This window comes from Diadema antillarum, unplaced genomic scaffold (genome assembly GCF_040938485.1).
Source record: "Diadema antillarum isolate AM-2024a unplaced genomic scaffold, OU_Dant_1.0 seq00001007_RagTag, whole genome shotgun sequence".
NCBI lineage: Eukaryota > Metazoa > Echinodermata > Echinoidea > Diadematoida > Diadematidae > Diadema > Diadema antillarum.
In genome coordinates this window covers 412,751-426,217 of record NW_027271844.1, presented here as the reverse complement: position 1 = coordinate 426,217, position 13,467 = coordinate 412,751, and the positions used below count along the sequence as shown (strand labels likewise).

Here is a 13,467-nt window from a genome sequence, read left to right as displayed (position 1 = left end):
CACCATATATCGTGTACATATTTCTGTACATTTTTTTTCTTTTCTTCAATCGTATTTCATTCCTATTTACTCTATTATTAATAGCTGTTTTGTACACTTTTTAAAGTTATTTGCAATTTTGTATTTTTGAATTAATACTGTGATATATGTTTTTACATTGGACTCCGATACCCATAGTATGGGTTGTTGAGCAAAATAAACTTTCAACTTTCAACTTTTCAACTTTCAACTTTCGTCGCATGAGTTTTTCACTACGCGTACTGGGCTATTTTACGTCCGCACAGTTTGCAACCCGTTACGTAGAGAACTACTTCATGCACCGATCATATGGGGGCGCCATTTTATTTTTCATACGTTGCGTCCCAGCGTAATCTAAAGCTACTTTTCTACGCGACGCAGGGGAGAGGAGAACGTCCAGCGCACTCGTCGTCTCAAACGTCCGCGCGTCAAAATCTAAAGCTCCCTAATAACCTTATAACCTGGGAACAAGAAAGTTGTGCTCTGTCTAGGAAAATTGCATTACTATATATCTTTTTTCATCAAATTAGTACCTTATAAAAAAGATTGGTAGATGGTATCATTGGCAAGTTATGCTGAGTTCACTGAAAGATACATTTAAACGTCTTTTGTTCGTCTTCAAATTAGGAGTGATAAACAGATCTGATGTCATCGCCAGGATTTGGTTTGAAAACTGTTTTGAAGGCGTGTATCCATACAATCTGAAGAACAATACCAGAACCGATGAACAGATGCACGCTGTACAGAATTAAAAAGAGAATGAATACATGTAGCTTATCTATATAAACACACATTTCGCAGCACAGATACTGCTTATATTTAGTCAAAGTTCGAAAGTATTTACGCCGAGCAAAACTTAATGTTGGGTTCTTGGATCAGTGCCAGAGGAAATACATGACTTTTTTTTTTTGTCAACTACATTAAATTAGAAATAGAAATTGAAGTGGACTATTCATCACTGTAATGCAAATAAAAATAGCTTATCAAAATGCGGTTTATGAGTGTACAGAGGAAATAAAGGTAATGTGAACATATAAAACAGTGTGTGTGTTTGTGGGTGCGTCTGCGTGTGTGTTTGGGTGTGTGTTTGGGTGTGTGTGTGTGTGTGTGTGTGTGTGTGTTATGATTTCATTGATGCATGGGGCCATGTTTCTTGCAGTTCCAGGAATAATCCACACCCGCCATCGGCTGGGCATCCTTGTGTTCCTCGGAATGACGGTGATTTGCGCCATGAGACAGAACGTAAGCGTTGCCATGGTAGCCATGGTGAATGACACCTACGTAGACACGAAGCGGGTTTCCTGGAACGGCAGTATGGACACATTAAAGACATGTCAACAGAATGTTGATGAAAACACAACGTCAGTCACAGAAGTAAGAGTGATAGTATCTATAACATAGGACCTACATGAGCCAAACGAACCCGAATGTGGTTATTAGGATGAGATTACTTGGCAATTGTTTTGTTTTTTTGTTTGTTTGTTTGTTTTGTTTTGTTTTGTTTTGTTTTGTTTTGTTTTTTTTTTTGGGGGGGGGGGGTCAATTATTTCAAGCGATAGGTTGACTTCATTAGCTAAACTCAGTCCTGTCTGGTTCTGTATCAGGATGTGATTCCTTTGCTGGTACGTCTAAGTAGCATTATGAACGTGTGATTCATGAACCTGTACACCTTGAATTTAAGTGGGAACCCGGGGCAAAGTGGACCAAAAATGTTTGTCCGGCCAAAACCATGAAAACGGGCATTCAAAGCAGAGTAAAGCAAGATTTTTTGTTTACATTATTCCCTTAGGACTACCGCTAACTAATGGCAGTAAAAATTGTTTTTAAATTTTCAGTTTTATCGATTACTGTGAATTTTCCAAAAAAAAAAAGTTTGAAAATTCCACTTTGCCCCAGACCATTGGGGCATAGTGGAATATACACGCAAGGCATGCAGCGAGCGTGGAAACGCACCAAACTTCATACCCACAAGCCCATTAGTTAACATGTTCCACCTTGCCCCGTCCACTTTGCCCCAACCATGTATAATTTTTCCGAGCATGCATCACTGTGACGTCGGTCAATATTTGCTAGCCCTGATACCACGATTTATGGAAGCTTAAATTACTTTATATTACTTTACATTACGGAAATAAAATCATTTTGAACTGAATTGAATTGAATTAAAACCCATGCATCGTAGTTACCATGGTTTTCGAGATACTATTTCAGATAAGCATGATAATTTGACATAGAATATAATTATTATCATCAATTGTTGGTTTTGAGGTATGCAAGACAGATGTTTTCCTTAAAGACAAACATACAATTATTCATTTATTCAGCTCTGATATCAAAAGATGGAGCATCCGGAGAGGGATATTGGTGTATGAGCGTTAGATTCAAGACTAAATAAATTTAGGTTTAATGGAGGTGTTTCACTTTGCCCGTGTTCCTCTTTGCCCCGGATTCCCCTACATGTAAAAACGCAACGAAAAAGAAATGTGGAGTAATAAACTTTTACCTCGTACGACTGTTGTATGTGACACCCTGGCATGTTCTGTATCTAAAGGAAGACGGTGAGTTTCTCTGGGACGCCCACACGCAGGAGCTGTTATTTGCAGCCTTCTCCTACGGATACATCTTTACCCACATCCCCGGCGGCTGGCTCGCCGACAAGTACGGCATGAAGTGGGTCTTGGGCTTCGGTTTTCTCCTGTCCAGTGCCTGCACTCTGCTAGGTCCAGTGGCAGCTATGGCAGACTTCCGGTGGTACTTCGTGACCCGCTTCTTCAGCGGCTTGGGCGAGGTTTTATTGTTGTTCTTGTTGTTGTTGTTGTTGTTTTAACGAGGGTTCTACAAACCCGAGTAGGTTCGAACATCCCGAGTGGATTCCTAGCAGAAAATCGCTCACATTCAATAGCTTCAAAATTACATGGTAGATTTAAAGACCCTGTCTCTAATTGATTATTCTGAGTATATGCAGCGAGTTTATCTAATTTGTTATGACTGACAGACGCATTCTGCACGAAGTCATGCGTTGAAGATCACTCAGGGAATATCTTCTTATCATGTTAGTTATGATGGTGTAGATGATAGCCTTGATGTGCTTTATTTTTATCCAACCATGTAAACATTTTTCTGCAGGGCGTGTCTTTTCCATCAATGCTGGCAATGTGGTCCAAGTGGGCGCATCCAAGTGAAAGGAGTAGCTTGAGTGTGTTTGGATTCGCAGGTATACCATACTCGTTCTATTCTGCTCACTGTCGTATCAATTTGCAAGTTCCGATGATACCTGGATGCCGTCCATTGTTTTGTGTTACTTCTGTAATAATTATGCCCACCATTAATTGTTCTATTGTCATATCCAGAATGGAAACAGCATAGCCTCTATAGTAAACTACTTTTACTATCCGGGCCTATGTCATCCACTATCCATCTACACACAATATCAAGACAGTTCACAATGATTTAATAGCACGTTTATTACCTAAGACATTTTGGGACTAGCACCTAAAGCCAATGGACCTTGTTTCTTATATAAAAAACGACGAAAAAAAAATCGTATCATTCAATTCCGCCAGAGATGAAGTGGAAGATATTGTTTTAACGTAATATACAGATCGATACAATCTAAGACGTACAGAGGGAGTAACGGCGATAAAGAAGGAGAGAGGTGTTGATTACGACAAAGTATACGATACGACACAGTAGGTGGAATAAGAGTCATTTATATTAGACGCCTATGGTGGATCCTTGTCACTATTATTGAGTGTTTGCTAGTGATCATTCGTCCCATTTTACTATTACGTCATCATTCGTGCAACTGTGGCTTCATGTGTGGTGAAACTGTGGATCTATACGATTTGCTCTCTTGCACGCACGCCGAGAGCTCGGCAAAAACAAAAAACAAAAAAAGCTTGCGTTTGTAGCGTGCATGCGACAGCGCGCTAGCGTAAAGCGCACAGTGCTTGTTTCTAAATTCATAAAACATCAAATGGCAAGGATCTATTTCGGTGTTATATAAAACAAATAATTAATGTTTTTCTCTCGTGCAGGGGACAGAATATTTCATTCTGTGAAAGATGAAAGTATTGATCCATTGCACTCATAAACATTCATTTTGTATAATAGTTCCTTCAAGTCTTATGTCTAATAATCCTGTCAGGGTGACTGCCATTATTTGCTGTAGAGTTGAAGATATCGATTCAAATTTAGAGACACTTTTCCCCCCTATCAAGATAGTTCTTTGCTGTTCATGTTTTGTTTACTCATTTCCGATTTTCACGATTTTACATACATATGTATGTGTGTTTGTGTGTGTGTGCAGGCTTCAACTTTGGCACCATTGTCGGCAATGCGCTTTCGGGTTTTCTGATTAACCTAGATATAGCCGGCGGATGGCCGTTTACTTTCTACATTTACGGTCAGTATTGATATGCAATTTTATTTCAGATTATAGCTATTGTGGGGCAGTGGATGAGACCACCAGTGCACTTCACAACTTCGACAGCCACGAATAATGCAGCCCACGAGTCGAGCAGCCCATGAGTTCGACACTAAGCAAAGAAGGTCCATGAGACCGACGCATTAACACCCGTGTTGTAAAGTCGAACTCGTGGGCTGTTTTTTTTTTTTTTTTTTTTGTGTGTGTGTGTGTGTGTAATGTCGAACTCACGGGCCTTATTTGCCTAGTGTCGAATTTATGGGCTGTATGACTCATTGACTTTTTCTTTTTAAATGTCGAACTCGTGGGCTCTTATAAGACTTGGGCGTGTCAGTCTCGTGGTATAAGACCACGGAGTCCCAGTGTTGAGTTCCCACTTAGAGTCCAGTGGCAGGAGTGGTACTATAGCGCCCTTTAGTGCAAAACTTCAGTGTCATAAGACCTTTAAAGACATTTTAAAAGGTTTTTCGAAAGTTCTAGACGGTTTTAAAAGGTTTTTTTGGACGTCTACTCCTTTTGAAATGAGCAAAAATTGACGATCTATTGCACGTCATACAAATTTGGATTTCCATGTACATTGAGACATGAACGTAGACCATCGATGGATTTCACTGAATTTCGGATGTGGACAAATGATTCTCTATAGATTGTGCTATGAGAAATTATCTCGGAAAACATGTTTATTGTTTATTGTTTGAAGCAGAATGTCTCATAGAATGATGACGCAGACTTAGTGTTCCTACGGTATATATTTCTTTGTTAAAGTGACGAGGGGGAATATCTAAATTTTTTGACATCTCGACAACTTAAGAATTTGACAACGTGGCGAAGAAATTAATTCAGCTGAATTGGGTTATCTTGATTTCAGCATTATCAACGATTTTTTACAGGCATATATAACAAATCACCGAAGACAAACAAAATACGGCATCTTTAATGAACCAAGAAATAACAGAAATGTAAAAGGAAAGTATAAGACTAGAAGATACGATGGAAACGTAGGGATGTAAGAAGAAGAAAGAATCAGGGATGTATAAGTGAAAAAGAAAATGAATCTTTAAATTTACCTTGTCATGTTGCCAACACTATTAGGCATAATGATTGGGATTTTTTTTAAAGTTTCTATCATCATTAGCAGGATCGTGCGGGGTTGTGTGGGTCATCGCGTGGTGCATTATGGGGCACAGCTCGCCCGCCGATCACCCGTGGATATCAGTGGAAGAGAGAACATACTTGGAAGAAGGGCTCCGCTCGTCAGGCTTGGTAAATCAATTGCATGATGTGGGATAAGATCAGAATCAAGATAATTTGACGGAAATCAACAAGAAGTAGCCATCGTTAATCAAGATATGGCCGGTCAACACGTTACCCTGATAAAGTCTCGGACGTGTTATGTGATTTTGGTTGTTTGAAAAATAGGATAAATTGCATTTGTTTGAAGATTTATTTATTTATTTATATCATATCATATCACATCATGATTATGATAGATAAAGAGCTATGATTCATGGGTAAACAAAACCCAACCAGAGATATGGCAATGATATTATTCATGGCTATGACTAAAAAATCACGGAATAGGGTAATTTTGTCAGTCAGTTGCAATAAAAACAACTCGACTCAAGAATCATGAATTTGGATAAAAACATATACTCCTCGTTGTGAGAAAAATTTCTTGGGATTATTAACATTAAGCATGTTAAGAGAGTAGTAAATACTGTACAACCAAAAATAAATCCCTTTACGGTGAAGAAAAAAATCAACTGCAAGCAAAAATTGTGTCCACTCGGTGGACACAATCCCAATTTCCCAAGTTATTACGTTACATCCTAATTTCTCAAGTTTCATTACTTTCCATTACATTGCATCCTAATTTCCCAAGTTTCAGTTTAGATGATTATTTATTGTCCTCCTTTTTGAGGACGATCTTAACTTCATTTTCACAAAATATCGAATTTGTACTCATTGTATTTACACCAGCGTTGCATATCCTCTATGCTTCCATTCGGTTAGAAAGGCAAAGTGTCGGTTCCGTGGGGCAAGATGCTGACTTCGCCTACCATGTGGGTCCTGGTCTTCACACACTTTGCTCACACGTGCGGCATATTCACCCTCCTCGTCAATCTACCGCTCTACTTCAGCGACGGTATGAGAGTGCCTATCGAACAGGTGATGACATTACCCCATGAAGAGGTAACCATATTGATGGCGATAATGAACATGAACATATCAATATGATAAATGCATTGATAAGCTTCTTATTGATTGAAAGCGATGTTGGAAGTGATGGCCGTGAAGCATGTTTCATGGTAATCATTTGTCACATCATTTTTGATGTCATTGTTACACTTATTGTTAAATCTTGACAGTGCACAGTGGCGAATCAGTAACTTTTGGCCAGCAAAATGCAATGCGAACGCCGTGAAAGTGAATTAAACTATTTTCGCATTCTTTATCACATATTAATGAAGCTTTTATCGTACTGTTTGTTTGATTATATGATTTTAACGTAGACTTAAACATGTAGCAGCATCATTATACTTCTATGTAAATGACACATTTTTCGTTTTCGGTTCACTCTTTTCAAAGGCGGGTGTGTACTCGGCCCTTCCATTTATTCTCCAGTTCGTCGTCATGATAGCAGCGAGCCACCTGACGGACCGACTTCTGGCGCGGCAAGTCATAGGCAAGACGGCTATTCGAAAACTGATGTCAGCAATAGGTAGACTATAGCTGATCCTATCTTTTCTTAGTGACAATACGTTGAGACATATATAGGCTTTAGATAATGAGGAACGCTTGTTGGTAAGATTAGAGTTCTGATATCTACATTCAATACAACTGGCCGCCTGTCTCTCAAAAGTATGCTATTCTCACCGGCTACGCCGAGAAACCCGAGAGCATAAAGCACAGAGAAACCATCCCCCATCCGTGCCTCAGCAGCTGCGGGTGCCCCCCCCCCCCCCCCCCCCCCCCGCCCTGCCCGCTCCATACCGTGGCAGCGCTTCGTGCTAGACAGGGCGCTCCCGCGCCCCTCGCTCCGGACCCGAGGGATGCACTTCCCCCGTCGTCGTCGGCCTTCCATCGCCCCCTCGACCCGTCCGCATCGCCGGACTCTGACTGGTCGATGCTCAACGATCGCCCGTTATCCGCTGCCTATCTGGCCCTGGCTCAGAACCCTCCCGTCACCTCCGCCTCCTTGGTGAAGAAGCAGAGGCGCTCCTTCTCCGCTACCTAGTAGAGTTCTATACACCACTAGGGGACCACTTTTATGGGGGCAACCCCCTGCGCCGCCGCCCCTTCACAGAGGACGTCCCGCGCTGGGCCCAAATGACGCTCCTCACGCGATCCACCATGCGTCTAGCGGCCTATACCGGCGCGCTGGCCAATCTATCGGCGCAGGCCGACGTACTAGCGGTCACTCAGGAGGACCGGTCCCTACTGGCCTCCCTACTGATCACCCTGACCGAACTACTGTGGCAGCAATCGACGCGAGAGGGTCTGTATACGACGCACCGCCGCCGTCGCGACATGACCCTTCGCACGCTCGGTTTCTCCGAACGTCACAGCGCCCAGTTGACTAGAGGGGTGCCCTTCGAGCGACCTCAGCTCTTCTCTGGTCAATTCGCGCCTCAGCTGTGTGAGGAGATCGCTGTTTGACAACAAGCGAGATAGCTCAACTCGCAGCTGCGCTGCCCCCTCCCGTGGTCGCGGCGCCTCCTGCGCCCCGCCCCGGCAGGCAGCCCTACCCCCGCTGGTGGCCCCCGCCCCAGCCCCGAGGTCGGATGCCTCCTACTGACAGCGGCACCGCAGTTCTGGCGGCAGGAACAGAGGGCGTGGCTCCTCCCGCTCCGGTCCCCGTCCCGCCGCGAAACAGCGCGGCGGTTTTTGAAACTCAGGCCCGAACTCTGGGACAGGTGGGACGCATTGGCGACCGCTTACTAGCCTTCCCCCCCCCCCCCCTCCTGGCGCAGCATCACGGAGGACCCCTCCGTGATGGCGGTCGTATGGAATGGCTATTCTGTAGACCTAATACAGCACCTTCCCGAAGGGGCCTTCCGTCTTCCCTCCCCTCCCCTAAAGCCGGCGGAACGCCAGGCTCTCGACAGGGAATTTTTTCCCTGCTCGCGAAGGGAACGATCGAGGAGACCCCAGGCCATCCGCGCCTGTCCCTCTCCCCATCTTCATAGTCCCCGGAGACTGGACGGTATCGATCGACCTGAAAGACGCGTACCTCCACGTACCCATCGCCCCTCGGTCGCGAGACCTACTAGGCTTCTCATCGGGAGGCAAGACTTACCGGTACAAAGCTCTCCCCTTCGATCTCAAGTTCTCCCCGCAGCTGTTCACGCGACTAGTTTCCACCGTGATAGGCTTTCTTCGGCAGAACGGCTTGCGTGTTTATGCCTACCTCGACGATTGGCTGCTAGTGGCAGCGTCGCCACAGCTCATCAATCGCCAGCTGCGTTTCCTGCTCGAGACCATTCAGCACCTCGGCTGGCTCGTGAACTGGGATAATCCCAACTCACCCCCACATAACACCCTACCTTCCTCTGCGCCGTCCTGCGACATCCCGCGGGGTCTGGTCCGGCCGACCCCACAGCGTATCAATACCATCGTGAGCACCGTTTGGTCGCTCAGCGCCAGGAGCAGCGCCCCAGCCAGACTGTGGCTATGCCTGCTGGTCCTTCTAGCCAGCCTCGTGGGTATCCTATCCGACTGCAGGCTGTGAATGCGTCCCCTGCAGTTCCCTTCTGTCACTCCATGTCGCGCCGTGCCCTGCTTCGATTGTGGAGTGCTCCTGCCTCCCTCTCACATGGCAAGCCCACTTGCACGGCTTCCCCGTCTGTCACTGTGACGACAGACGCCTCCCTGCAGGGCTGGGGAGCTCACTGCCTTGGACAGACTCCCCACGGCACGTGCCCCCCCCCCCCATGTTACTTGTCAACATATCAACCTACTGAAAATGAGAGCGGTGCTCCTCGCACTCCGCTTTTTCCAGCGGCGTGTGCAGGGCAACACTGTAATCATACGATTACACTGATAACATATGATTACACTGTAATCATACCTACGGACAACACCACGGTTGCCGCGTACATCAACAGACAGGGGGCACAAGTTTATTACAGCTTAACGCCCTAGCTGCTTAGCTCTGGACGTGGTGCCAGGTTCAGGCAGTTTTGTCGATTGCCTCGTACATCCCCGGCGACGAAAACCTCATTGCGGATTTCTTACCTCGAGGGCAACATCGCCCCTCTGAGTGGACCTTTTCACAGCGAGGTAGTCCACTCGCTCAACCATGTTCAGCGCCTTTCGACATTGATCTATTCGCGTCGGCCCTGAACGCCAGGCTTCCGCAGTACTGCTCGCGGGTTCAGGACCCGGCAGCTAAGGCGCTCGACGCGTTCTCGGTGAGTTGGAGGCATCTGTGAGTGAACGCCTTTCCCCCAATCCCTCTCCTACCCCGCGTCCTCCAGAAGATCTGGGAGGATCAAGCGACCCTGGTGCATGTGGCCGAAGAGGGTTTGGTACCCGGAGCTGAGGAGTGTTGTAGTGGGACTTCCGATCCCACTAGCGCTCCGGCCAGATCTCCTCTCCCAGCCCATCTCGGAAGCCCCATACACACCCGCCTCCACCATCTGCGCCTGACTGCATGGCCCTTATCAGGGACGCCAGGACGGCAGCCGGCCTCTCTGAGAGCGCCGCCTCCCCGGTAGCAGCTTCACATAGGCAATCTACCGCCCAAACCTACAACTCCCGTTTTGCAGGTTTCTTCAACTGGTGCCAGGAGCGCGAGATCGAGCCCCGCTCCGCTCCCTTAGAAAAAGTCGCGGACTTCCTAATACATCTTTTCGATGAAGGCTTATCGCTGGCCACGATCATGGGTTACAGATCGGTCATAGCAGCCATTCATGCCGGTCTTGCCGACGGCTCGTCCGTCTCTAACTCTACGACGCTGACGCGTCTCTTCAAGGCCCTTTTTCTCCAACGGCCCCCTTCGCGCAGCCTCCTTCCCTCATGGAGCCTGCCGAAGGTCCTCGAAGTGCTCTCAAAAAGACCCTTCAAGCCCCTCGCTGAAGCATCTCTCAGAGACCTCACCATTAAGACAGTCTTCCTGTTGGCCATAGCCTCAGGACAGAGAAGATCCAAGATCCACGCCCTATCCACTGCGCCCTGTCACATCCGTTGGGAAAGGAGAGCCGTTCGCCTCATCCCACGCGCCGACTTCATTGCCAAAAACCAATCGGCCTTCTCGGGGCCAGCCGAGATCTTCCTTCGTCCTCTCGCCGACCTGTCGTCGGTCCCCGAGGACAAAGTATGGTGCCCGGTTCGCGCGTTAAAATGGTATCTAGCGCGTACGAAACCTAAGCGACAGGGCGAGCAGCTCTTCGTAATTACTACAGAGCCGTTTACTCACGCCTCTCGAGATACTATCTCCACCTGGATCATGGCGGCAATCAAAGCCGCAGGCCCGGCGGCTCTCATCTCCAATACCACGGCGTCTCCCTCGAAGAGATCCAGTCTGCCGCATACTAGTCCTCCTCTAACACCTTCACGTCTTTCTATCTGAAGGACATACCCACCTCCGAGGGCTCCTTTCAGCGGGGAGCATTCACGGCGACTCCAAAAATGTAAACACCCTACCTCCGGGCCTCGACAGCCGGCCACCCACGTCTGTGCCGGTCTAGCATACTTTTGAGAGACAGGCGGCCAGTTGTACTGAATGTACATCAGAAGAATCAGAAGCGATTCTCTTATCTACGAGATACAACTGGCCGCCTGTCTCAGGCGCCCGCCCATTGTCCCCTCGCCTCGCTTCGCACCGGCCTGTCGCTCCTGTCGGAGGGCCCTCTTCTGGGCTACTACAGAGGAAGATTCAATGGCGGTCTCCCGCACGCCGAGTGCGTGCTCGGCGGGCTCGCGGAGGGTGCGTGCGTAAGTGACTGTTTTTGTCTTGGTGTCTCTGTGCTTATATGCTCTCGGGTTTCTCGGCGTAGCCGGTGAGAATAGCATACTTTTGAGAGACAGGCGGCCAGTTGTATCTCTGTAGATAAGAGAATTACTACTGATTATTCTGCTCCCTTTGATATAATAAAAATAATACGAGAGTTTTCAGTTATTGCCCAGCCAGTCTCCCCGGGACAGTCTCCACGCTTTGTCGTAATACCCAAAATCCTAGTGTAAGATCTTTGGTAATACCTTGATATCATTCCTCGTTCATATGTCGCAAAGTCACAACTCAATGATAACGGTAAGAGTCCTTTAATGGTAGCTAGATGATAACATATTGACGTTTTTCTGAAGCCGCCATTCTTTTTGGCCAGTTTTTAATCCATTTCTGATCAGGAAAGACAACTATTTTCATCCTAAATTTTAAAAGTTTTTCCATATTATTCAATTCCCTTAGCGTGCAGGTAATACATGTATATTCACTTCCCAGATGGCGATTATTACGATAGAGAGAGTAACAGCATACATAATGGTGATCATTATGGTTGCATCAAAGTCTGAATCAAGTAGCCTCTGAAGTCTCATCACTTCTTTTCCTGGAGAATTCTGGTATAAATCCTTCTCTCTTTTTTCTAAGGCTTTATCGCTGTTTGCGTTGTCAGCCGTTCAAATGTTGTCAAGGCGGAGTAAAATTTGGTGATCCGAAGACACTCATATAGTTGCTTGTTTTTGTTTGCAGATTTCCTCTTTGTTCTTCTTTATCCTACAGGGTTGTTCTCCGGATCTTTCTGTCTCATACTGACCGGATTTGCCAGCTGTAACATTGGAATGTCCGTAGCGTTCGTCACGCTGTCGATGGGCGGAATCGGTGCTTCCTTTGCTGGTCACTTCGTGTCGCTGCTTGACGTAGCTGGAGTCTACGCGGGTTCGGCCATGGGCATGATGAGCACCGCTGGAACGTTTGGCGCGATTGTTGGGCCCTACATCGTAGGAGTGTTCACAGAAGTGCAGGTAGACGTAAAGGCCCCTTCATAAACAGACTTCAACTCGATTTCCTATTTTGTGCTACCTTTAACCCTAACATAATATCACTAAGCATTTATGGTCGCGCGAACATTCCAGCCGGGAGATGTAAGAGATGCTTAAAAGTTTAAAATGAGTATTCAAGAAGAAACGCATTTAAAGACCCACGGACTTTGCTACCGGTAGCAAGCAAGTTGGTTACCAGCAGATGGCGTTGTCCACTTAACTTGTATGATCGCATTGTGCCAGGTGCCACTCAAACAATTATCCCTTGCTGGCTAGTGTTCTCCTCAACTAAACGTGATTCCGACTAACCACACTGTAAGAATACCCTTGCAAACTGTTAGATAATAACAATGATCATAAAAAACCTCTTTGATATAGATAGACGACTTGAGCACTAGAAATAGTAACGACGATGAAAGTAGTGATAAGACGTTATTACCGTTTTTGTTATCGTTATCAACATAGGAAAAGATATGATAATAAAACAGTCGTCGTTTTAAGGAGAGGTGTTATATTGGTGTCATACAACTACTTATGAATTTTTGTCTAAACATTGTAAAGAAAAATAGCATACAACCACTTTTGGTATCCGTTGACCTTTCTACCTACCATTACCATACCAAATTTGTTTCATGTTCAAGGACATTGTTGATATCCTTTATTATATTATCATATTTCTTTGATCTCTCTCTCTTTTCCGGTTTCCAGTCACCTTTACTTCTTTCCCTCTTTCATTCCGATTTTTTTTTCTCTCTGTCCCAAAGTCTGACATCACTGGTTGGCAAAAAGTGATGTGGTTCTTGGCCGGGGTGTACGCCTTTGGCGGACTGACATTTGTCCTGTTTGGCACGACTCGTCTGCAGAATTGGGCAAGACTAGACGAGGGCAGCAAACAAAAGTATGACGTTCTAGATGAATCCAAGGCTGACTCTGCTGTAACCATGGTAACAAGTGAAACCTGATGACACGGCTTCCAAAGACCGCGAGCAGGACCAAAGGAAAACAGCTTTTCCGACGCAATACGGTGGATTTTCTTTTTA

General features: G+C 45.9%; 1 protein-coding gene across 1 annotated transcript; it reads left to right on the top strand.

The window, feature by feature from the left end:
* The first annotated feature begins 1,203 nt into the window (after positions 1 to 1,203).
* On the top strand, positions 1,204 to 13,389 carry LOC139742583 (sialin-like). The gene is made up of 9 exons (XM_071653113.1): positions 1,204 to 1,392; positions 2,570 to 2,806; positions 3,145 to 3,232; positions 4,328 to 4,423; positions 5,583 to 5,707; positions 6,458 to 6,613; positions 7,034 to 7,166; positions 12,168 to 12,409; positions 13,192 to 13,389. Exons 1-9 carry the CDS (start codon positions 1,231 to 1,233, stop codon positions 13,387 to 13,389), a joined length of 1,437 nt encoding a protein of 478 aa, XP_071509214.1. The 5' UTR covers positions 1,204 to 1,230.
* The last annotated feature ends 78 nt before the right edge of the window (positions 13,390 to 13,467 follow it).

What these genes read in the sequence shown, in the direction of transcription:
- LOC139742583 (XM_071653113.1), top strand. Translation starts at nt 1,231, where the DNA reads ATGACGGTGATTTGCGCCATGAGACAGAACGTAAGCGTTGCCATGGTA. An exon ending in GGCTCCGCTCGTCAGGCTTG is followed by an intron (nt 5,708 to 6,457) that starts GTAAATCAATTG and finishes CCATTCGGTTAG; the next exon opens with AAAGGCAAAGTGTCGGTTCC. An exon ending in AAAACTGATGTCAGCAATAG is followed by an intron (nt 7,167 to 12,167) that starts GTAGACTATAGC and finishes TTTATCCTACAG; the next exon opens with GGTTGTTCTCCGGATCTTTC.